Source organism: Cimex lectularius, unplaced genomic scaffold (assembly GCF_000648675.2).
Source record: "Cimex lectularius strain Harlan isolate CLEC.00 unplaced genomic scaffold, Clec_2.1 scaffold94, whole genome shotgun sequence".
Taxonomy (NCBI): domain Eukaryota; kingdom Metazoa; phylum Arthropoda; class Insecta; order Hemiptera; family Cimicidae; genus Cimex; species Cimex lectularius.
Genome location: NW_019392668.1, coordinates 1,432,805 through 1,459,747, shown reverse-complemented (window position 1 = coordinate 1,459,747; position 26,943 = coordinate 1,432,805). Strand labels below are relative to the sequence as shown.

The 26,943-nt window shown below is 36.3% G+C and overlaps 1 protein-coding gene across 3 annotated transcripts in view; it reads right to left on the bottom strand.

The window, feature by feature from the left end:
• The window catches only part of LOC106670233 (runt-related transcription factor 2-like), a 49,576-nt gene that overhangs the window by 10,884 nt on the left and 11,749 nt on the right, over window positions 1–26,943 (bottom strand). For 2 of the 3 annotated variants that reach the window (XM_024225197.1, XM_014400372.2), the window contains exon 2: window positions 13,940–14,053. In XM_024225197.1, the coding sequence (XP_024080965.1) occupies window positions 13,940–14,053 (114 nt within the window). Of the gene's footprint in view, window positions 1–4,649; window positions 4,668–13,939; window positions 14,054–26,943 lie in introns of all 3 variants that reach the window. The other variant, XM_014400371.2, reaches the window with a different exon arrangement.

Here is a 26,943-nt window from a genome sequence, read left to right as displayed (position 1 = left end):
CAAAGCATACTACTTTATTTAACTAGTGCAATCAACAATAGAAATTAAATCCATTATATTTAGTGGTCTATTGACCAAATTACTTCTTTCAATTAATTAATTCTTTTATGTATGGTTCTGGTTGAAATGAAAAAGTTAGTACCACGAGCGGGTTGTTTATTTAGCGTTAATAAAATAGCCTTTGACCGCGTATGGCACTCTGGGCTGCTGTGGAAGTTCAAGAACAACCTATTACTTTATCCTAAAATCTTATCTTAACGATCGTTACTTCCAAGTATCCCACAAAAATTCATTGTCTCATATCGATCCTATTCTTGCAGGTGTCTCACAGGGCAGCGTGCTCGCTCTTTTCCTTTATTCAATTTATACCTCCGACCTACCTACGCAACCTAACACTATCACCTTCACCTTTTCCGATGATACCGCAATCCTTTCTCTTGATAAAGATCCTGTCACTGCTTCCCGTAATCTTCAAAATCACCTAAACACCCTAAAATGCTGGCTCCGTCGGTGGACAATCAATACCAACGAAACCAAATCAACAAACATTATATTTACACTAAACAAGAAAACACTCCCACCAATATACCTCAATAACGTCCCCATCCCAATTGCGAACCATGTACGATACCTCGGACTCTACCTGGACAAATGACTGACGTGGAACCCCCAGCGCACAGACTGTAATATACGATTTTTCATGCTTAAATGACTACTCAACAGACGATCAAAACTCTCACTAACAAACAAAAGAAAACTTTACATTGCCCTCCTGGCCCACATTTGGACATACGGACTTGAACTTTACGGTACTGCTAAGCGTTCCAACCTCAATAGAATGCAATCTCTTCAATCTAAAATCCTCAGAACAATAGTACACGCCCCTTTCTATGTATCCAATCACACCATCCATACCGACCTAAATGTCCCTTTTGTTACCGAGCTAGCCCAATCCCGCTACAAAACGTTCCATTCTAAACTACTCCATCAACCGAACCCTTTCGTCAAAAACCTGTCATCCACCACATTAACTCAAAATCCCAACAGAAGACTGAAGCGTCGGTGAAGCGACAACCTTAACAATTGACCTCGGTCTCCTACGATGGAGTACATCTTGCTTTAATTGATAATTGATTTAACGGCTGCCATCACTGCACGGTAATTGTTCAAGCTTTCCCGCTTCCGTTAATATGTTTACATGCAAATATTATCTGTTTTACTTGTTGCGTCGAAGAATGCAGTTGTAAAAAACAAATAAAAAGTTTAAAAAAATAGCATTAAATTTAATATTAATCCATTTATGTTTAGTGGTCTAATTGACTAAAAAACTTGTTTCAATAAAATTACTCTTTTTATGTAAGGTCTTGGTTGAGATGAAAAAGCCATTTCACGATCGTTTACAAGTTTAGTATTGATATCAACTTATTAGAAATTTAACGTACTTTTCAATGGTCTCAACGGATTTGTCCAAAACCTTTTAGTTCTGGAGTTATCATCGTTTATTTGAAGCAAGGTCGTGAAAACGTAAAAAATCAGAAAAAGTGAAATTGCTCCGAAACTGTTGGGATTCGGACCATAGTAAATTAGGGCTTTTTGATGTAGAATGTACTGGCAAAGTTTTACGAGTAGCTGAACACCCCGTATATTCTTTAATTACATGCACCAAATCTGGCTAGAATTCAATTTAATTTCTTTTTTGTTCATATAATAAACTCATACTTACTAGAGAAAGCGATTATTTTTTAAACCCAGTTTAACCCCTTTACTCAACAACCGGCACACATACTTCTGTATCCTGGATTTGGTGCGTAGATATACAGGACATTCTCCTGCCGGCGTATGGTGTCGATTAAGTGAAGATTGGCCTGGGATAGATATATCCTTGATAAGAGTTGACGTTCTATCTGAATCAGGATACATTAGGATTTAGTTTGGGGTTCAATGAAGGTTCTCAACAAAATGAAGGTTTTGATGTCAAATCGTAAATGTTTTTCCTAAAACTTTGTTTTCGTATCATTGAGAAATGAAGAAACAGCTTTTTATCGACAAACTTCGAGCAGTAGAGTAGCACAAAGCAGTCTAATATAAAATCGGACAACACTAGGGCATACAATAGAATTATATCAGTATATAGTAGGGTTGGTTAAGGATGGTTAGGGATGACGGGGATTGGATGGAGGGGGGCCGCGGTAGCCGAGTGGTTAAGGCGTCAGACTCTCGGTTAGTAGATCCCGCGGTCGTGGGTTCGATCCCCACCGTCGCCTCTGGACTTTTTCTGACGCCTAAGGGGACCGCTGGTCGCAATTGAAAGAAATTGACACGGCACTCATCAATGGAAGGGAAAAAAAGATCGCTATAATAGTTCAGGTATAGTTGCTAGAATTTATCTAGAACTTGAAAGATAAATGCATTGAATTAGGTAGGATAGGTGTAGATATCACTAAAAATCATTTTATTGAATCATGTAAGTATATAATATGAAGACAAGGAAAAATATATAAGCAACAAAAAATTATAATTGTAATCAAATAAGTAGATACTCAAATTTGTAACACAAAATCCATAAAACTAATGATTAAGGAAAATAATGACAGCAGTTTAAGTTTCCTCATGTCTCTGAATATCAATTAAAAGATAGAGGCTAAGTAACGCCGATAACACGTTGTTTTTATATTATGAAGACGTCTTCACCTGTTTCAGCAGTTTCGGTTTATACCATAGTTGTGAAATTCCGAACAAGTCGTTTTATAATTTAATTTTCATTGAGTAATACCTTTCAATTAATTAAGGTTTTTAGTTGAGATAAAAAAGTTAGTGTCACGAGCGGGATTCGAACCCACGATCTTCGGCTAGATACGCCACTACTCTACCACTTGAGCTATCCTAACCTCGATCCACTCGGACACCAACTACCCATCTCAACCCCACCTTTTGAATTTTCCCTCCTTTTTCCCATTTTTCAAATGTCGTGTTATCTATTTGATTCTTGGCGACAAATGAAATGGCCACGGAGAGCTTTAGTGAAGTGGATCGAGGTCACGATTGCTCAGCGGTAGAGCAGCGTCGTATCTAGCCGAAGATCGTGGGTTCGAATCCCGCTCGTGACACCGACTTTTTTATCTCAACTAAAAACCTTAATTAATCGAAAGATATTAATTGGTCAAGCGGACCAATTAACTAGGGAATTGAGTAATACTTAAGTCTGTTTCTATTTCTTGACGATTATGTTCTTTCGTCCACTGAGCTACTAGTAATCAGAATATTCTTTCAACATTTGCATTATGTCCAGCGATGGCGTTGATTGTTTGCTTGCTGGAACAATTAGTTGGTCAAACAGTTCGACCGTAACCAGATTTCTGAGTCGGTGACATGTCCCAGCGCACCGGGTCGTACACTCGATATTCTTAAAAAGGAGTCTTCGAGCTATATACAGTGAAGATCTTCTGCTGTAAAAAGACCCAAAAATTCAAAATTCGAGAAAGTAGTTGTTTTAACTAGTTTTTCCATGTAAGGGCCGAGGTCTTAGTTGTGTTGGAATTTCCAGGTTTTCAACCATTTCTATTAGATCTAGGATACCGATCACCCCCAAAATGGTATACAAAATGCAAAACAACTTTAGAAACCTACGGTATAGCGAAGGGCACTACAACCTAATAACTTCTACATTTTGTCTTAGCACAGCTGTTGAGTTCTTTTATTTTGGGGTTGGATTTGATATTGTTTATAGCCCTAATTATTCTACTTAATGATCAATGGAGATTTATATTTAAATGTTTACTTAAAAAAGTTTGAAAGGCCCATTAGTCGGTGATGCAAACCATATTGACTACCCCAGCCCTCGTCTATGACATTTGGAAAAATTAAACATAGTTTCGATGTAGGAATCGCCGGTTGATGTATCTCGACCGACAAAGCTGGGGGAAACAAAGCTTTGTCGGTGGATCGTTAGTCTCTTTCTATGTGCCGGTTTTTTTTGGGTCGTGTTGATAATAAAAACCCCGTGCGAGGGAGAGGCGCCACTTTTAACTATGACAAAAAAGAAAACGCGTAAAGAAAACAGGAGGCTTCAAAGCAGGCCGCGAAGCATAAACCTCCATGTGGCGCTCTGTTTACAAAAGGTTCCACTTAAAGAAAACCCTAAATGCACGATCCGGCCAATAAGGAAACATCATGGCCGGCCCGGGGGCCAATAAGGAGGAAAAAACAAACGATAAAATGAGATAACACTGAACGAAATGGAATCTACTACGGAGATGGCCACGCATCCTCACCCTTTAACATTTTACTTTTATCTTCGAAAGTGAGCCAAATTTTTAAACGATTCATATTCATATTTTATAAACATAAAAAAAAACATATAAAATTAACACACAGATAAAATTAACACACAGAAAAATCAAGAAAATAACAGTTATTTTGTCAATTTTTACTAATATTTTGTACATATTTTACAATTTATAGATGGAAAAAAATTAAGTCATCTCTTGGGAACTTCAAGGTAATGACGCAGCATTTTGGTCGTTTACCATCATTTTAATAAAAAATTTATAATTAAATAAATATCCTCGATTAAAATGGTCGGAAATGACCACACTACAGGTAATGTAAAATGGTTAGTATTAAATTAAATTCGCATAGGTTTTACTTACAGTTAAGGAGGGCACTGCCTAAAAAATAAAAAATAAAATATTAAAGTGTGTGGTGTTTAGTGACCGTTAGCTAATGATTATTCGGAAATCGTGAGATGAGGTCTGGTGTGAAGATGATCTCAGTAAAGGTCGAAATATTGGCACGATAAAGAAAATGTTTTTCTAAAACCTACTTCACACCAGACCGCATCTCACGATCTCCGATTAATCAATAAAATATTAAACTTCAATCCTGTTCAGACTTTTCGGTAGAAAATAAATAAAAAATTTATCACCAGTTGTTTATTAAAATATTTTTTACGAAAAAAGCAAGTATGTCATTTGGAATAATGGTCAGAGCACAGGCATACTGGTTTGGCAAAATATTTTGAAATATTTTTCAACGGAAAATTTAACAAAAAAAAAATAGTATTGAATTAGGAATTTTAAATTATCTGAACATCCTAATTTTTTTCACCTTCTGACGTTCATTCTACCACAACATCTAAAATGAAAAAGAAAGTTCCAGATTTTGATCTTATTACTCAAAACTGTTTCCAAAACCTTCCTAAAAGACGGTTACCATATTCATTACATATCTATTTAATCCAGTTCTTCGTACAACTTACTTCCATATAGCTTGGGAACACTACACAACTCGTATATCTGAAGGTTCCCTAAACTAAGAAAAAAAATCAACACATTGTACTACTTCATGTAGATCAAGTTCAGTAACCATTTTGGGTAAAATTAAAAAAAGCTCCTTTTGAGTCGTAATTGTCCAATAGTGCCTCGCGTAGTTATAACATTACCTCTTCCTTCCTTGAGTTGGGGCGTTACTGGGCTTCTCTTGCGGTAAGCAGAGCTTTTGATCAAGTTTTTCAATCGGGCTTGCTGTTCAGGTTTAACGATAACCTTCCTTACACCTTCTATCTCATACTGCACAGTTGTCTCACTGGCCGGTTTTTTTTAGTCATTGAAGGCTACCCCCTCCTCTCAGACTATTCCCCTATCCATACTGGGGTCTCTCAGGGTAGCGTTCTGTCCCCCACGCTATACCAGGTGTACAAAGGTGACATTCCATCGTTTCAGTGTCAAACCATCTCATTTGCAGACGATACAGTAACTCTGATACTGTTATTTTCACTCGAAAACTTCAACAAACCTCAAACAACTAGAGTCTTAGTATGAAAAGAAAAGAATAATATTTAACACAAACAAATTGACCCACATTAACTTTACTCTCCGTTAAAAAAATCTCCCCTCGAGACTACTAAAATGATATTCCCGTGGAATCCTCACTCACGAAAACTGATTTACGACACCCTAGCCGATATGGAATTACGGACTGGAGGTGATCCAAAGATTTTTCCATGATTCACTTTGTCCTAGTAGAACCGTATAGCATTATTCACCAGTCAAATGGGAAACATTGAAAAAATGCATGCTTGTTTTCTTTTTATAAAGGATTCTTGCCAGGTTATTGGGTATATTTTTTCCTATCATCCTTAGTTTAATCTGTTGGACATATTTCGACTATTCACAATCTTCATCTTCTTTGGTGCCTCGAAAACTCACAAAAATGCAAGGTATTTTTAACATGGTACTTTTAGATTTTACGTAAATTAAAAACAAATAATGATTTATTATTGGATCTGTGGGATTTCTATAAAGGCCAACCTTTTTAATAACGTCATGAGGAGTGCGTGTATCTTTGTTTGTCTATGGCTTAGGTGGATTGTCGTCAAGGATGTTTTGTTCGTTCCAGTCGGTGTTTGTAATCTCGGTCCTTTTTCTTTCTAATTTGTACAGTGTAAATGATGTGTGTGAATTGTTTTTAATTAGTGTGTTTATGAGTATATTGAAGTGTTGTATGTGCTGTTTGCATAAGTTCAAGTTTTCAAGTGAAGGCAAACCACACAGGGAAATCACACGACTTAAAATGACATTACAAAACTTGTTCGTAGTCAAAGAAGTCAATTTTGTAAAAGTTGTTTAAATTTTTAGTTCGACTGGTCAAACAAGAATTAAATTAAGAAAACCAGGCATAGAAAGAACTGGGAAAAAATTGCACATAGAACATATAATAAATGGAATTGTTGTGGAATGATAACTATTGGATTGTATAATTATTTTGTTTGAAATCACGACTTTGTTCGCGGGCTGGAAGGAAAAAGTAGCAGGTGAAAAATCCGGTTTGGCCCAACAATACAAGCATGAGTGCGGGGTGGGAAAGTCTACAAGGCCCGTAGCCAGTGCGGTTTCCCAGATGTCCCACGCAACATTCTCATTCAATATATCGAGTTGGGTTTTCGAGGTCAATAGGTCTTTATAAAGAAGTCAATTTCGATAAAAACCAGCAGCCAGAGAACCGTGACAATTTTGTGTTCGCACTTTGAGGTTTTTTAGAAACCTCTCAAGACAGTGCTTCTTGACACAGCACAACCCCTTAATTTTTGGTTAAACAATTATTTCGCTTGTTACACGTTGGCAAAGATGTCAAGATTGTAAAATTTCTAATAAATTTTCTTTATTTTATAAAAATTAAAAATAGTTTAATAGCCAAAACCTGAATTATTTTTTCACCAGCCCAATAGTTTAAAATTGCATGTTCTGAGGACAATTCGAATGGAGGAGAGTTAATTTTCCAGAAGATACAACAAAATGTTTATTCCTCCGTCAAAATGATGCGGCCGGTTTCTTGATTGGCCCCAAACGGATCCACATCTTCTCATATTGTGTGAAACAGAATAAGCGAATTGTTGATCACCTACGAGCGATGATTAAACTTTTGGGAGTTCAGCTCGACTGCACGTCAAGCAGTTCCGCCACTTTCAATGAAAATATCGACATATAAACTCGATCTTGGCAAGCAAAACTCAAAACTTCGGCTCATTTTGACGGACTGATAAAAACTTATTGAAGAATATTTAAAGTTCATGGAGGTAAACAAAAGTTGGTATTTAACTACATTAGATTTCCATGTTGTCTAAATCCAACGAATCCATTTGTGTAAACAATACCAAAACAATCAATGATAAAGCAAAGCAAAAAATGAAAACACACATTATGGAAAATGTTATGAATTTCTTGTAATATATCGATGAGTTTACTTTCCATGGGTACGTTCGTTTTTAGTTAATAAACGGTTTCATGTTTTAATAAAAAGGAATTTATATGTTTCGAAAATATCTGTGTTCATATTTTTTGTTCTTGAAGTTCCAGGCATGTAGAGTACCTTTTTTCAAAAAGTACGGGTTTTTAACTAAAACCAGCTGGTAGCAGGCCCATTAACATCATCCTAAGAAATTCATAAAATCGACTACCACCAAAAAAAGCAAATGAAAATGCTTAATAATAAATCGATTAGGTTTCGAGGTCCGATTGATCAAAAAAATTCTTTTCAATTAATTAATCTTTAAGTAAGGTATTGGTTGAGATAAAATAATAAAAATGGAAACTTTTCACATTCTGTGCCATAAGTCTGTTATTATTTGACCTATTTGAATCTGTTTGCGCCACCCTTTTTCAGTGGAAATTTTTTTTAAAATAGTGGGTTTTAAAATTTCAAAGTTTGTCTGGTTCTGAAGTATCCTGACAACAAATGTTTTTTTAAAAAGTGGTAAAAATTTAAGCTAGACTAAAAAAAATGTTAAATACTTTCTTCTGGTTTATCTATAGTGCTATCTCAAGAAATATTCAGCTGGGCCAGCTAAAAAGAACACCCTGCATATACAATAACTTCACTAATTTCGTGGTCCGCTTGACCAATTAATATATTACAATTAATTAAGGTTTTTAGTTGAGATAAAAAAGTCAATGGCACGAACGGGAATTGAAAAATGGCAAAAAAAGCGGGAAAATTCAAAAGGTGTGGTTGAGATGGGAAGCTCAAGTGGTAGAGCAGTGGCCTATTTAGCCGAAGATCGTGGGTTCGAAACCCTCTCGTGCCATTGAATTTTTTATCTCAACTAAAAACCTTAATTAATCGTAATATACAATAACATTCGTTTCCATAGAAAAAAAACAAACACCGGACGTGCAGTACGGAAAATAAAATAAAAAGAACAAAAAATATCATTGAGGTGAAACTACATAAAATTAACGAAACCTAATAAAATGTACTAAGCAATATGAAGTATACTTCACTAAAGCACTCCGTGGCCATTTCATTTGTCGCCGAGAATCCAATCCGATTAAACGACATTTGAAAAATGGCAAAAAGGAGGGAAAATTCAAAAGATGGGGTTGATATGGGAAATTAGTGTCCGAGTTGATCGAAATCACGATAGCTCAAGTGGTAGAGCAGCGGCGTATTTAGCCGAAGGTCGTGGGTTCGAATCCCGCTTGTAACATTGACTTTTTTTATCTCAACCAAAACCTTAATTAATTGAAACGAATTTATTTGGTAAAGCGGACTACGAAACCTAATAAAATAAAATATGACTATTCGACTCACCTCGCACAAAACGACGAGTCATGAACAACAGACAACCTTCAAATTACTACAGGACTTTTAATTGAGATAAAAAAGTCAATGTCACGAGCGGGATTGAGATGGGAAGTTAGTGTCCGAGTAGATCGAAGTCACGATAGCTCAGGTGGTAGAGTAGCGGTGTATCAAGCCGAAGATAGTGGGTTCAAATCCCGCTCGTGACACTGACTTTTTTATCTCAACTTAAAACCTTAATTAATTGAAAGATATTAATTGGTCAAGCGGACCACGAAAACTACTGAATTACTCCAGGACGTTTAAAAAGGACTAAAACTTCTGAATACCTACAATAACAGCGCATACGCATAATTCTTTCAAGCATTGTACACACATCAAAGGAAAATATGTAATGACTTAACAAGGACTAATAGAAAAGATAGACAAAACCAGAGTACAAAGACAGCTACAGACAAAAATAACGTTTTTCCGCCTTTCCCAATGTTATAAAAAGACTCGATTAAATGGAAATCACACAGATGATGGCAGGAATCGAAAACGCGTCTGGTAGATCAAAACAGCGGATAAACAGACGAAAATGATCGAAATAACATAAAATATTAATTTAATTATTCTGAAATCGTGAGATGCGGTCCAGACCGTATATTTCTCAGCCTTTTGCGGTCGGTCTTTAGCAGAAGAATTATAAGCGAGACGCATGTAAGTTTTGAGAAAACGGACCGCAAGATTAAGCGGAAGGAACTGTCGCAAACTATGCCGAGGCTCCCGAATTGGGGAATGCTCCCGTCCCGTTTGGGTTAAAATAATTCCCACCAAGTCTCCAAACAATTTCAACGGGAAATATTTACGGAATCCGGCGACGTATATAAGGGTGCAACTGGGCGCTCAACCCCCGGCCGGAACGCCGCCCGAGGATCGCCCACCCCCCATTTTACCGCGAGTCTTGCGACCATTCGGCCAAATGAAAATGAGATGAAACAAAAAACCGAGCACTCGTTTTAAGCTTTTATTCCTTTTGGTATAAAATGGGTTATTTATGACAATTTCATGACGTGTTCAAGATGCAAAGATCGGTTCATGAACATCAGTTGAACTTATAAAAATACCAGTATCGTTTGCTTCTTATCAGCTGTTTGGAAAGCTTAAGTGTTAAATTTTTTTTCAACGCGATTTTTCGTTCAATCATCTAGGCATCGATCCATGACGGTGTTAATCTACTGTGCTCATCAAGCTCAGTTCATATAACTTGTAAATGCTTAAGTTAAGCTTGTAAAGTGATGGTATGGTATGGTACGGTAACAAGGGCAATGAGAGCAACCCCTACAAATGCATTAGAAACTCTGCTAATCCTACCTCCATTGAAAATATTCATACAAGGAGAGGCAAGGAAAAGCTCACTTAGGCTCCAGAAACAATTAAATTGGAAAGGAACTAAACAATTCGGGCGTACAACCATAATCCACTAAATCAGACACCCTTTATTAAAAATATGGACTGATTATATGATCCCGGAAACGTTCTTCACAAATTCCTATAAAGTCTCAACGGACTACAAAGGAGAGGAAGAACACAGTAGAGCATCAGATATAAGGATATGGTATACAGATGGCTCCAGAACAGACGAAGGAACCCGATCAGGCGTTTTGTGTACAAGCCCGAAACATGAGCAATCAAACTCATTAGGGAAGTACTCTTCGGTCTTTCAAGCAGAAATACATGCCATCAATGCTTGTGCCCTAGAAAATCTTAAAATTGGTTACTAAACAACTGATAGCCAAACAGCCATTAAAGTATTAGCATGTAAAAGAATCACATCAAAATTAGTCAGTGAATGCATCCAAAATCTCCAAAACCTGGGGAAACACAACAACCTGATGATATCTTGGGTGCCAGGGCACAGGGGAATTTTGGGTAAGACAAAGCAGACTGTCTGGCGAGAGGAGGATCTGCAAGACCATACATAGGCCCCGCACCTATACTTGGGATGGCAAAAACAAATATAGAATCCTCCATCGCAGAATGGATCCAAACAAAACAAAAGGAGAAGTGGATAAACTCTAGCGGCGCTAGACATGGTAAACTTATTATGAAACAACCCTTACCAAGACTGGCACAAGCACTGCTGCAACTGAAGAGGGCCAAACTCAGAGGAGTGGTAGGACAACTAGCCGGTTACTGGCATCTGAGTAAACATCTACACAACATGGGTATATACAACGATGATCCCATTTGCAGATTATGTAATGAGGAGGAGGAGGAAACAGCCACTCATATCATCTTCGAATGCGAAGCAACAGCTCAATGGAGATTTAACCTAACGTACGGAAAAAACTTAAGGAATCAAATTGCAGCGACAGTCAATGACCTGATTCTTCTAAGAAGGATTGAGTCTATTGCACTGAACTAAGGAACTAGGAAGGTACAATAAGCCAGAAGGCTGCAGTGCCTGGGGAGCGCAAATCCCGCTTCCTAGTATCCTTTTTTACCATACCATACCATTATAAAGCGATGAACGAACAAATCGACTACAAAACCAATTAAATAAAGGCAATATATCGAATGGAAAGAAGTGCAACGTAAGCGGAGATAAAAAAGAAAAATCATTGGGCATCCATCTATGATTATAAGTTTATCAGATTTATCTTTAAATCTCTTAAAGTTTCGTTTGACATTGACCTAGATCAAACGTCAACGTAGATATTCTTTCAAGCGAGGAACACACTTACCCAATGCAACGCTATGCGACGCTACCCGATGCGACCCGACGCCTTGTCAAGTTTATGTAGGGTTTGCACAACTAACGACGTCAAGCGCACGCCACAGCGTGCATCACAATAATCACTATCTCAATCGCAATGCTTCTTTTGTTCTTAATGCACTATTTTGAGCACAACCTTGTAATAAATTGTTTGTTAAACTTAATTGTTTTAAATAAAGTTATTCCGGTGTTTTGATAAATTTTGTTCCTAACCATCATAATTAAATAATTTTTATAAAAACCCATGAATTTTTGATCTCGTTCAATGTGGTTTACATTACAATAACAATGTTGTAATTAATATAACGACAAAATTACATGCACTTAGTCTGAAATAAACTACAAAAAATATGAGTGTCCTGTTCTGACGCTACTCGACGAAAATGGTGTAATTTTATGAGCAAAACCATGAAATAAATTGTTAGTTAAATTTTATGAGCGAAACCGTGTAATAAATAAATTCATTATAAATAATATATTCATTATAATAAATTCATTATATCAAAAAATGGTTTTCCGGTGTTTTGATCAATTTTCTACCAAACCATTAAAAAAAATTTTTTTAAATAAAAACTAACGAATTTTTGATCTCGCTTAATTTGGTTTATATTAAAATAAGTATGTTGTAATTAATATAAAGACAATAATACATGTTGTTTGAATAAAAGTATGGGTGTTCGGTTCTTTCGCTTCGACTGTACTCGATGCTACCCGATGAAAATCTGGACAGTGTGGATCGCAGAGCGTAGAGTAGGGTAGCGTTGCATAGCATTGGGCAGATGTGCACGGGGGTAATACATTCTTATGGAAAATTGGACTTTAAATTTGCATCGGGTAGCATGGAGTAGCGTCGCATGGGGTTGCATCGGGTAAGTGCGTTTCCGGCTTTAGGTTTTTTTGGGGGTTTCATATGCGTTTTGAGATCGTATTTTGTAGAAGCTAGGATACGATTTTATATATTTCTTTCTTTATCAAGTATTATGGCTTGTTTTTTGACATAAATATAATAAAAAAAGGGTTGAAGGCAATGTATTTTAAAAATCGATATCTCTAATTAAAATAAAAAATTATTATATAAAATATTTTGTAACGATTCATTTATAGTATGGCAAATGTACGGCTTTTTAAATAAAAATTGCTTAAATATTCTGGACTTTTCTCTGTGAAGGGTAAACCGAAGGCTGTGTAGGAAGAGACTTCAACGTCGTCGAGAGGCAGAATGATCTTCGACGATTTCTTAAAGATTACGAGTAAAACAGTCATGTGAGTCATGGACGCGTGAAAGATGAGAAAAAGAAGGAAAACACCGAGGACAGGCGATGACCTCAGCTCTTGGCTCATAAACTTTTCAGATTATATATATAATCCACAAATTATAAATGCAGCTTTAGTTATTTTCCCATTTTTTGTTTTCCTCTTCTGTTCGTAACTGCTTAAATTTCAGAAGAAGGATAAAATTTGATGGCTGAAGCTCTTTATATAGATCATATTTGACGACCAAAACGGAGTCATGTGAGTCAAAATGCGCGAAAAAACAGCAAAACAAAGAAAATAAGAGGACGTCGATGACCTCAGCTGTCGACCCTAAAACTGCCCAAATTACACATATAAACCACAAATTATAAATCTAGCTTTAATCATTTTCCCATTTTTTGTTTTCCTCTTGTGTTCCTAAGTGCTTCAATTTCAAAAAAATTGTAATATGATGACTGAAGCTCTTTTTATACATGCAGCAGTATGGGTTTCTCGTTCATTAATTTTTAATTTTTTTAATTAGTATGTTAAGTTTGTAGTTGCAAATACCCATCTCTATTTGTTTGGTCATAAATACTTAATTGCTATTATTTATTACTAAAAATAAAAGTAAAAAGGGGTTGACAAACAACCAAAATAAAATAAATTTTGAGTATTAAACACAGAACAGGATGTTCAGAGATGTATAAAGTCGTTCTTGTTGCAAGAAATGATTTATAATATATATTTATCAAATCTGATAAGTCTGTAAAGTTAAGTCAAACCATTAACTGATAATTGAGTTACTTTCGGCCGCATGAAAAACAATGAACGATTTGTATTATTTTTGCAAAAGGAGACACTTACTCGTTTTCGATCGAGGTTCTCTAGGGCCGTCCACTGTGACTTTAATGGCTTTTGTGTAGGTCGCCACCTGTGGAGGGGTCGAGCTCACAGTTATGGTCAAAGTGAAGCTTTTTCCTGAAACCAATAAATGAAAGAAAATAATTAGAAACTGCCATTGAAACGATTTTCGACGTGCGAATTGACAATATTTACTGTTACAAAGATAATCTTATGGGTTAATATAATATCAATATATCCTTCCTATACGAAAAACGCCGAAGAACATTTTTGTTTTTGTTATTGGACTTCACCCCGAGGATTGTCTCTCCCCGATATGCCGACCTCAATAACTCAGGAGAGTTCACCTGCCACTTTATGTGGCATAGTCACTAGTACACCCACAAACCAGTTGGCCAGATCTCACTCCCCAACCAACGGGTGATTGCGACAGTTATGTCATCATCCCCACGCATGGAAAATATAATCAAGCCTAAAACGGACTTCCGTAATAAACACGTTTAGACCTATGTTCATTGCACTCATTCTGATTATTCGGTGGAGATTCATTTTTCTGTATTAACTCCTGTACTGAATTGTATTGCATGGACTTCCGCTTGGAAAATTGTTGATGTTAGTCTAAGAAGCTTTAGTAGTGTGAAATTGGCCTCTTTTATCCCTTCGCGTACTCTGAGTTCTATCTTCGATCCATCTGTGTAATACATTAGGGCCACATCTTGTGGCCGCCTATTTTCCAAAGATATCTATTTTCTACATCCACTTGGAAAGATCTGTCAAAGTTGAGCTTTCCTCTCATTTTGCATGATTTAACAAAAATTCTGATAAGGAGTGTAAATTCTCCAAATGTCTAAATAAGTAAGGGAATTACTTTTTATAACTCACATGGAATTGATACCAAAAAATAATCTAATCTAAATTAGGGTCGGTGGGGGTTAAACATTCCGCCATCGAACTTAACACACACACTGCTGGAAAAACGATGGTGACGTTACATTTCACCATCAGCCGCTCACCACTCACACTTATAAATACACGCATAACCACAAAGCACATAAACCAGATTCGCATACAGTAAAAACGTGCTACAAAAAGCGGAACAGTGAAGCCAGAAACTCGCCCGAAAACCGTTTTAAATTCGACAGCAGCCTACAAGCTCTCAGTAGGAGTCAAATCGTGAAAACCTTATGTGGAACACATCGAGCAATCTACCTCTACATGTTTTTGTTATTAATGTTGAAATTTCTTACAAATAAACATTTATCGCTTTAATCCAAGGCTTTCCAAACTTTTTAGCCAGCGGACTCCTCGAGCAAAACAAATCCAGGGCGGACCCCACGAATTCAAGTATTTAAAATTAGATACTTTTATGAAGTAAACTAAAGTTTTATAAATTAGCCAGTCCATTGCTAATTAGGTGATGGAGAGGGTTATCACTGTGAAAACGCTATCCGAGTGCCTTCTCAACACGGCACGCAAGAATGGTACAATTACGCAGAAAAAAAAAACGCTTTGGGCCCTGAAGATTATCCCAATAAAGATCGAAACGTTGGCACGATAAAGAAAATGTTTTTCTGAAACCTACATCACACCAGATCGCATCTCACGATTTCTGAATAATTAACAAAAATCAAATTTGACAGAACGGAATCAATATGTATGTAAAACTCAAGCCAAATTCAAAAGTAATAATTTGAACAATAATGATAAAATTGTTGGTGGGCACTCTCAACACGACAAGCAAGGATGGCACAATTACACAGAAGACAAACACTTTGAGCCCTGAAGATGATCTCAATAAAAGATCGAAACGTTGGCACGATAAACAAAATGTTTTTCTGAAACCTACATCACACCCGACCGCATTTCACGACATCTGAATAACTATCGATTAACGGTCACTAATCTCTACACAATAATGAGAAATGAGAAAAGTGACGTTGTTTTAGCATGAACAGTTTGGATACATTGATTTTAATTTTTGATAGCTGGAGACGGATGTCGGGTTCAGCATCAAGACAGCATCGCTATTAAGTAATTATTCAGAAATCGTGAGATGCGGTCTGGTTTGATGTAGGTTTCAGAAAAACATTTTCTTTATCGTGTCAACGTTTCGATCTTTATTGAGATCATCTTCAGGTCTGTCGTGTTGAGAGTGCCGACACGCAAGAATGGCACAATTACACAGAAGTCAAACACTTTGAGCCCTGAAGATGATCTCAATAAAGAGCGAAACGTTGGCACGATAAAGAAAATGTTTTTCTGAAACCTACATCACACCAGACCGCATCTCACGATTTCTTAATAATTATCGCTTAACGGTCACTAATCACCACACATAGCTATTAAGTTTTGGTGCCTGTATAGAAAGAAAATCCGGATTCGCATAAGTAAATAGTGGCAAATGGAAGAAGAACAAGTTTTTTTTTCGGTGAACGGATAAAATGTTAACGGACGTCTAAAGAAATATAAGTCGAAATTGAAAACGACTTGACTACCCACTCACGGTCTTGCAGCATTGTATCTCAAGCTGTTGGGTAGTAGTGCTCAAAGACATCTACAAACTTCAAAGGGTCGCATATTTCATAAATCAACGTGCCGTACGCAAGCTCCACGTGTTTTTTTTTAAATTCATTTAACACAGGAAAACGCTCCTCCTCTTCCTTCACAACAGATCCAACCCAAAACTGGATTTTTCTTTTGAAGACGTGAACTTTGTCATTAAAATCGAAAGTTGTGATACTCTTCCAATGCAAAGAAAGGCCCATCTCATTAATTTTAATGAAAATACTTGATAAATACGACAGAATACATTGCCGTTTCTCATCACTGAAATTTTGACATTGTGGTCTATCAACAGAGAGAAAACGTCAGACCGTAATTCCTGTAATCGTGAAAGTGCTTTCGCACAAGATGGCCAGCTAACTTCCGTTTGGTGAAGCTGGGAATGACGAAGGCTTCCCTTATCGACACGTAGTATTTTGAAAACTCTTAGCTTCAATGGCCGCGACGAAATTTAATTAATAATTTGAACATACTTATCCAAAACTTTCTTAACAGTGCCTGACATTTTTTTCATCGCTAAAGCATGCCTGTGGAAAATACAAATAATTTAATATTTGTTATATATAAATATATTTAACATAAATCCTGTAGCAAAATAAAAATAAAATTATTTTCAGTACTCCTTTTTTTCATAACGAGGGTTTGCTACAGCAGATATATACAGAATATCAACCCTCAAGGTGCCGGTGTTTTTGAAAAAAAAGTTTTTTGTATGTATGTCGGGTTCGAATGCAGGGCGGCTGGATTCGAACCCGGGACCTTTTACCTTACTTGTTGTACTCATTGTTATTAGTTTTTTTAATTTTATTTATCCATTTAACGTTTATTTTTAAAGGACTCGTTAGTTTGGGTCGGCGAACCCCCAGGTGGTCCGCAGACTACAGTTTGGGAAGCCTCTCTATTCTATTAATTTGTTGATATTAAAATTCATGAAATGTGGAATTGGTTCCAAATAATCATAAGCTTATTTTAAAACACGTTTCCGAGAAGAATTTTTTTTTTCTCCAGACGATAAGATGTGTATTACAAATCACGCCAGTCAATTTAGAACCGTTTTGTTCGGAAATTATGATCATGAAACGCGTGAATATGATAATCCGGGTCTCGTGTCAGTATGTGTTGGCGTGCTTTGTGGCCTGGGCACGCCACGTACTGGCTTGTACCATCTTCATCGTACCTTCCCGTATTTCATTACGGCCGGGACAAGCTAATCTGGGAGACTCGGGACTTCAAAAGTCCTCTTCGATCTCCGGCGAGGGGGAGCACTTACGAGCAAAGGAGGAAACTCTTGCGAGAGTCGACGGTCGTACGAAGAATGGCACAACGGTTATAAAACGGTTAAATCAAAACAAATACATTTTAATTTATTCAATAATTTTTTATTAAAGCAAATTTTTATAAGAGTTGAAACAGCTTAATCCTGTATAAAGGTTGTCAGGTAGAGCAGGGTTTTAGGTGGTTGAAAATGTTATATTTCGGGATTATTTTAAATATGTTTTGGACACTACATTTGACACAAATTTAAGCAAAAAAAAAGAGGAATATCCAAGGATTGATGATTTGTTTCCAGTTAAAAACAACATCAACATAAAAAGGTCATTTATAGCGACAATTTAAGATTTGTTATTGATGGCAACAATAATTTGAGGACCTGTGATTGGTCAATGGCAGCAATATTTGAATGTTTGTTCAGAGTTAATAATAACAACAATTTTAGACTGGTTATTAAGATTTAATGGCTGCAATACTTTAGGATTTGTAGTTATGATTTTATGACGGAAACAACTTAGATCTTTATGTTAAGAGTTAATGAGTTAATGGCAAGAAAAAATGAAGATTTAATCAAAGATAACAGCAGCAACAATTAGGACTTGTTTTTAAGAATAAAAAGCAACAATAATTAAACGTTTTTTTATAGTTAATAATAACAACAATTTTAGACTGGTTATTAAAATCTAACGGCTGCAATACTTTAGGATTTGTAGTGATGATTTTATGACGGAACTTAGAACTTTCTGTTAAGAGTTGATGAGTCAATGGAAAGAAAAATTGAAGATTTATTCAAAGTTAACAGCAAAAACAATTAGGACTTGTTTTTAAGAGTAAAAAGCAACAATAATTGAACTTTTTTTTAGAGTTAATAATAACAACAATGCTTAGTGGTGTGATTCACCAAATTACTTCTTTCAATTAATTATTCTTTTTACGTAAGATCTTGTTTGAAATGAAAAAGCTCGTGTCAAGAGCGGGATTCGAACCCACGACCTTCGGCTCAATACGCCGCTGCTCTAACCACTTGAGCTATCGCGACTTCCATCCACTCGGACACTAACTTCTCATCTCAAACTACAACCTTTCGAATTTTCCCTCCTTTTTGCCATTTTTCACATTCGAAATTTTATCTTTTGCGAATTTATGAGAAATAATTATAGACTGAGAAAAAATTGCATTGACTGGAATATTCTGTAATACAAATTCTAAACGTCTACTACGTAAACTGTTGGAACAGTAATTTTTCCTTAATAAGAGTGTACAATAACATATTTCCAAATAGACTAATAAAAATAAAATTTTCTGAAATAATCGTCATTATCAGAAAAGTTGCTCGATATGTCCCACCTAACAGGAGGGTGCGAATCCTTGGCTCCATGCAGAGAGCGCGCAGGAATGCCACCGGATTTAAGAATTGTGCTCGAGCATGGCAACGAGTATTTGGGTCTCCTGTTCCAGTCTAGGAAGAAACGGTTGTTATTGCATAAGTGTGAATTTATTAGCGTGAATGGGTATTGCTAGAGGACAGGTGGTGGAATATTGAGTACCACTTTGACGTTCAATTAGATTAATGTAAATCTAGATAGTATAGTGTAAAGTTTGATGGAATGCTGAGTATTTAATGACTGATATGAATGTACTTTAGAATGTAGATGGTCGAACCTCTAACAACTAAACTGGATAAAAAACATTGATTACTTAAGTATTAGCCTAGACTAGCGATATCGACGGTCTCTGGATTGGATGTGGCGGTGTGGACCTTTAAAGGAAAATAAAAGCAACGTGTACAGAGCAAAAATACCAATGTCAGTGTGTGTATGAGTCAGTGACAAGAAAAATAGAAGATTTATTCAAAGTTCACAGCAACAACAATTAGGACTTGTTTTTAAGAGTCAATGGCAACAATTGAATGTTTGTTGAAAAAATTTAATGACAACAATATTTTAGTACATGCGATTATGACTTAGTGGGAGCAACGATTTACGACTTGCAGTTAAGAGTTGGATGAGTCAATGCCAACAAAATTTTAAGATTTTTTTCGAGTTAATGGCAAAAACTTGTCTTGTTTGGTAAATAAAGTAACAAATTAGGACTTGTTATCCAGAGTAATTGTAAACAATGATTGACGCTGATGGCAAAAACAGTTTACAACTTGTTGTGAAGAGACAATGACAAAATTTGAAGAATCGTTATGGGGTTAATTCCAGCAACAATTTAGGATTCGTTGTTATGAGTTTATGGCTGAAACCATTTACCACGTTTTTGTTATGAGTGACCTGTAATTTAGAATGTTCTTTTAATGATTTAATGGATACAATAATGTAGGACTTGTTGTTAAGAGTTAGACTCAATTTGGTTGTCAAAACTGTGATATCAGGATTTCAATGGTAATGTAGACTATTTTTATAATTTAATACCTGTTACTAAGGGTTAATGGTAACAATAATGTGGACTTTTTAGTTATGACTTAACAACAGTAAAAATTTAGAACTTGCAGTAATCAGTTTGTTGATCAAGTTGTTAGCTTTTGTTATTTTTTTTATTTTTAACCTTTAAGCAGAAAGAAAGTTTTTTATTCGGGTAAGGGGAAAAACATATATAGGATATATGATTATTTACATGGCGATATCTTACATAATCCGTTTATGAAGAAAATGATACAGTGATGCATTTTTTTTTAAATTGTACGAAAAACAATAGATCTTTTAATTGGACTATCAATTCCATATATCTAATCATGCCCATAATGGTAGTATGCCTATATCAAATCGTCGTTTGAAAGGAGCCAAACTGAAAAGTTATCCTTTGCTGAGGATGGGCCAATGAAAAGTAAAAATAAAAAAATACTAAGGAGCACTTGGGTTTTCTTTTCTATAACATCCTTCTAAATAAAAATTCTCATCACTTAATATAATTTAGGACGTGTTCCGCTATGTTGCGTTGTTGCGAGTCTTCACCCACCTTATATTCATAACTACGCAATTATCAATTTTGAGTTATAAAAATATTACGCCAATAATAAGAATATTAAATTTAATTAATCATTCTTTTTATGTAAGGTCTTGGTTGAGATGATATATTGACCAAATTACGTCTTTCAATTAATTATTCTTTTTATGTAAGATCTTGTTTGAAATGAAAAAGCTAGTGTCAAGAGCGGGATTCGAACCCACGATCTTCGGCTCAATATGCCGCTGCTCTAACTAGTGGGGTTTTCGTGTTTTCCCTCTATTCGGACGTTTATTGCTTGTGCTGATGTGTCGGTTTTCTAGTTGATTTCAGTTGTTCTAGTTCTGGTGGTTAGAGTATCGGCGTATTGAGCCGAAGGTCGTGGGTTCGAATCCCGCTCTTGACACTAGCTTTTTCATTTCAAACAAGATCTTACATAAAAAGAATAATTAATTGAAAGACGTAATTTGGTCAATAGACCACTAAACATTGTTGACTATAAACTATAAAAAAGTCAGTGTCACGAGCGGGATTCGAACCCACGATCTTCGGCCTGATACGCTGCTGCATGAGCTATCGTGCCCTCGATCCACTCGGACACTAACTTCCCATCTCAACCCCACCTTTTGAATTTTCCCTCCTTTTCGTCATTTTTCAAATGTCGTGTAATCTATTTCATTCTCGGCGACAAATGAAATGGCCACGGAGCTTTAGTGAAGATATACTTCATTTTAACTTATTAAATTCACTAATTTCGTGGTCCGCTTGACCAATTAATATATTTCAATTAATTAAGGATTTTAGTTGAGATAAAATGGCGAAAAGGAGGGAAAATTCAAAAGGTGGGGTTGAGATGGGAGGTTAGTGTCCGAGTGGATCGAAGCCACGATAGGTCAAGTGGTAGAGTAGCGGCGTATCTAGCCGAAGTTCGTAGGTTCGAATCCCGCTCTTGACATTGACTTTTTTATCTCAACTAAAAACCTTAATTAATTGAAAAAATTAAATTTAAGGTATTTGTTATTAACGCTAAATAAATAAACATAGTTTTATAGGACGAGTTGTTAATACGAATATGAATAAATATGAACGCCAAGCGAGTTAAAGATAGAGCGACGCGTGAAAATGGAAATCCACGTCAAGTGAGCGTTTTAAGTCAATGAGAAGAGAGGAGAGGAATTAAAAAAGGTCACCTCGTCCATTTATCAGGTGTCCATGCTCTACAAGTGGCATCCCGCTAATGGACAAACTCGCATTTGTCACACTTATAAAAATCCCTCGGCTCCCCTCAATTAGAACGGCTAATCAAACCCACCACCTCTCAACCCGTCCTGTCCATTTGTCACCTTAATCCTCTCAACCGCCATTTGACGTTAAGCCTTTTTTTAATCCAGATTTTTTGTACGTTACCATATTTAAGTGATTGACCGATCGGAGATTTTCAGACACAACTGTCTTTCCATAGATTATTTTTATCGATGCTTAACCGTGATATTGTACTTTTATGTTACAAAATCTCTATATATCATTTTCCTTACAAACTGATGATTGCACGTATAAAAAAAGTGGAAAGTTATATAAAGTAATTCCCGTCATACAGATGGACTTAACGACCAACAGCCGTTTGGCGTCGAAAATTAGGGATCGTCCCGCTCCCGTCGTATTAGAATTAAAATTCATAATTTTTAGGTCGTCTGTGATTAATTTGGGCTAAATATCTTTTTTCTGCCGAGCAAGTTTCCGGCTCTCGCCATATTCACAGTTGGTCCGTGTGATTACTGCTTGCTTTGGCAGTTCACCCAGCTTCATGGAAATAATAAGAAGGTAATAAAAATAGCATATGTTTGATATGCGATCAACCAGCTGTCACTAAGATGTTGATTAGGATTCGTGTTGTTTGAACACCACACTGTTTGAAGACCACAACCCTAATCCTAATCAACAAAAATAGCATATACCTATGCCCGAAGTCATGGCTAAGTAAGGATTTTTAAAGATGGACATTTCTGAATTCTTTTAAAATAACATACATTCTAGTAAAATAAAGGAGATCCTTAAACAATAGAACAAAATTGTAACGAGAACCGATATTGTTGGGTGATTGAAGGTGAATTATTTCCTAATTTTGATTTACTTTGGCTACAGATATGTTTTGGCATTTTGTCATTTTCATAGCGTGGCGTCAGTGGTATAAGCAAGGAGAGGCAGGCGCACAAACTCACAATAGGAACATGAAGAAAATCGCCTAACTGACATACAGCCAGGAATGGCGAACTGTTCCTTTTTGTGGATTGCGTGGTTGCCTAAACTGGGTCTTTTGCCCTCCGATAGTAAAGTAAACATATTAATTCCTACTTGGGCGATTATGCATTCCACATGGCCACATAAAAATGTGATTATTTGAAAAAATAACCTATATCACTCCAAGTCGTTTATTTTATTACTCATGGTCAATTTTACTATAGAACTAATGTCATATGAGATGGCCCTATACATGGATCGACGGCTTGACACCTCTGTGGCACTAGGAAAACAAAACATGGTTATTTGGGTTCCCGGACATGAAAGTAGAGAAGGAAATGAACTGGCTGTCCAACTGGCCAAAGAAAGGACACCCTTCTTCTCATGAGACGGAAGCACTATTTGCGAGCCGAAGAGTGCGGTAAACTGGGAGCTGGAAAAATAGCTTAAGAAATGAACAACTCAAGAACTGAATAAAGCACCAGGTATGAGGCTAAAGGATTTACAAATTTAAAATAAGAAAACGAAGGTATTCTTCTTTCTCAGCAAAATTTGAGTAAAATATATGTCTATACCGATGACTGCCCCTCCTAAAGAATATGGGCAAAGCAGAGGAAAGTGCTTTCTGTGAAAAAACGCATTTTGAACCATAGGTCATATTCATGGACACCGGCCGGGACAACGATATAGGCCGCAGTATAGAAAAGGTTGGAATCCTTATCCAAAATCTCAATCCTCCAGATATTTAACATACATTTTATTCAATTAATTAATCTTTTTATGTAAGGTTTTGATTGAAATGAAAAAGTTAGTGTCTCGAGCGGGATTCGAACTCACGACCTTCGACAATATGCAGCTGCTCTGTCGTAGGTTTGAATCCCGCTCGTGACACTAACTTTTTCATTCTAACCAAAAGCTTACATAAAAAGATTAATTAATTGAAAGAAGTAATTTGGTCAATCAGACAACTAAACATAGTGGATTATTGATATTATTAACTCTACACATTAACATTAAATTCACTATTTTCGTGGTCCGCTTGACCAATTAATTAATGTATTACAATTAATTAAGGTTTTTAGTTGAGATAAAAACGTCAATGGCACGAGTGGGATTCGAACCCACGATCTTCGGCCTGATACGCCGCTGCATGAGCTATCGTGCCCTCGATCCACTCGGACACTAACTTCCCATCTCAACCCCACCTTTTGAATTTTCCCTCCTTTTTGCCATTTTCCAAATGTCGTGTAATCGGGTTGGATTCTCGGCCACAAATGAAATGGCCACGGAGAACTTTAGTGAAGTATACTTCATTTTTAATCATTAAATTCACTAATTTCGTGGTCCGCTTGACCAATTAATATATTACAAATAATTAAGGTTTTTAGTTGAGATAAAATAGTCAATGGCCCGAGCGGCAAAAAGGAGGGAAAATTCAAAAGATGCAGTTGAGATGGGAAGTTAGTGTCCGAGTGGATCGAGGTCACGATAGCTCAAGTGGTAGAGCAGCGGCGTATCAAGCCGAAGATCGTGGGTTCGAATCCCGCTCGTGCCATTGACTTTTTTAACTCAACTAAAAACCTTAATTAATTAACATTAAATTACTTCTTTAATTTGGTCAATCAGACCACTAAATATAAGTGACACATCTGATTATTATTAAATATATTTATTTTACTTGGTAATGTTGTTTAGATGTAATGTCGACCTAATTTGCACTCTTCCGCAGTCTGGTCACTTAAATCGATAGATAGAAAATGCGAGAATATTCGGGCATGGATGGTGGATGACTGTCAAGCTGCGGACCAAAGTTCGACTACTCGCAGACCCCTCGAGATTCTTTTATTGTCTAACGTACAAGAAAACACAATTGTAACAATCCATAGTCTCTGAAGTTCAATTTAATTTTACGTTTCAGTATTTCAAACCTTCAATCAATTTTCCTCACCGGCAAAGGCCAGATGCATTCGGCCGAGGGATAAATTATGAACGAGTCGACCGGCCGGAGGGTCGAACCCTTCCTGTGCTAATGGCTTGCTCATTTAGCCCCAACTGATTACAAACAGACCGTATTGATTTTTAATCATGCTCATGGTCAAACACAATGGTGGTACCCCAATCGGCTTGTAAACAGTGAATGTTGGAATGATCCAAAGTAGATGTGTTTGAGATACCATCAACCGATAAAGTGCAACATAATTGGCTTAGATGAAAGAATCAAACGGGCAAATAAAACATTGTCATCTCATGATTTATACAATACATACTAGAAGCAAAGAGTTTGGGACTGGCGCGAAGTAAAGTCAGCAATTTTAATTAAAGACAGCTCCAAAAATGACAAGGGAAAGGGAGCTGGAGTCTTCGGGATGAATCCAAAAACCGAACTGACAATAAACATAGGTAAATATGCTACAGTTTTCCAGTCTGAAATCATAGCGATTGAACACTGCGCCAGGGAAATAAAAAAGCTAGGAATACATTCCCCCCATCTTTTTTGATAGTTATGCTGCACTAAATAGGAGTGGAAATTTTGATTTTGGAGGATACAAATTTTTTGGACTTTCCGCATAAGCCTTTGGTAGTTCGAAAGAAAAATGTAGTTTGGCCATTTCTGATCATTTTGGCCTGCCTATCCTCCATGTTTCTGTCGGATGCGTTTCGCCGTATCACTTCTTCAATACGAGGCATCAAGGTTATAAGCAGGGAGAGGGAGCCGCACAGACCCAGCACTAACGATGGCGAGTCTGACAGACCAATCCATCAAGTGAGCTAGACCAAAATGATCGGAAACGACCAACCCACAAATTCACCACCCGCAGATCCAATGAAAAATTCTTACAATTTAAGATGGACATAATCAAAGAGCATAGGAACAATTAAGCAGTAAATTTTTACTACATTGTACCAAGAAATTGTCATAAAACAATAACAAACATAATTCTAAGACTGGGCTTAAGAGCTTAACTTAATGTAAAATAATAATAATAATATAAGATCTTACAATACATGTTCGCTTATATTTCACGTAATTTACCGTCTTAAATCTTAAACAGCCTGTACTTTCTTATTTCAATTGGCTTTACTTTGTACGTTGTTCTAAGTTGTTAGATTTCATTTTTTTTAATGCTGTTTTGTTAATCTTTATTGTATCTGACAGGCAAAAACAGTGAGGATAATCAAACTAAAATGATCAAAACGGTCAATCTACTGCTATCAAACATTTATAATAATTTTTAAAATCAAATTTCGATTTCTTAGCCCTTGTTTAATTTGTTTTGGAACATGTAGGCTTATATTGAATATGCCATAAATGCCATAGCTCCAATGGTCCGTGTGATTGAAAGTATTTATTAGCGCGAATCGCATGTGTGTAATGATATGAGTATTTATTTCATCAACTCCCCCCCCTAGATTATTTATGGTGATGGAGTAGTGTTGTCAATGTGTGTAATATTTATAGGTTTAACTATTTTGGTCGTTTTGGCATTTAGGTATCTTCAGTTTGGCATGAGTTTTAACACTCGCAGACCCTGTGAGGAAAGTTCACAAATTTAATCAATTTTAAACAAGTTGCTTTTCGTTAAGTATATTTTTTTAAATTATTCATTTATGGGGCGGTATTGGACAATTATCTGTCATCAGAATTCCATACCCACTCTTCACAAATTATTCGGAAGTCATATTGTCATATTGGGTAATGCAGCCCAAATTATTTATTTGTATTTTTATTGTTAGTAAAAATTTGATATTATAATTTTGTAGGTGTATCTGTATATTACCCGATTTATTAGCCAAAATGAAAAACCGAATCGTAGATTTTAAAGTCCTTTTAAAATTATTCAATTTATAAAGAGGAGTGGCCTCGGTTTCCGTCCTGGTCCCCCCATTTAAACGAGTTTTAAGGGTAAATGACTGGGAAATGGGAAAAACGAACTTCTGAAAGCGAAACAAAGCCAATTGAAGTGGCCAATAAACGGTGTGAACAT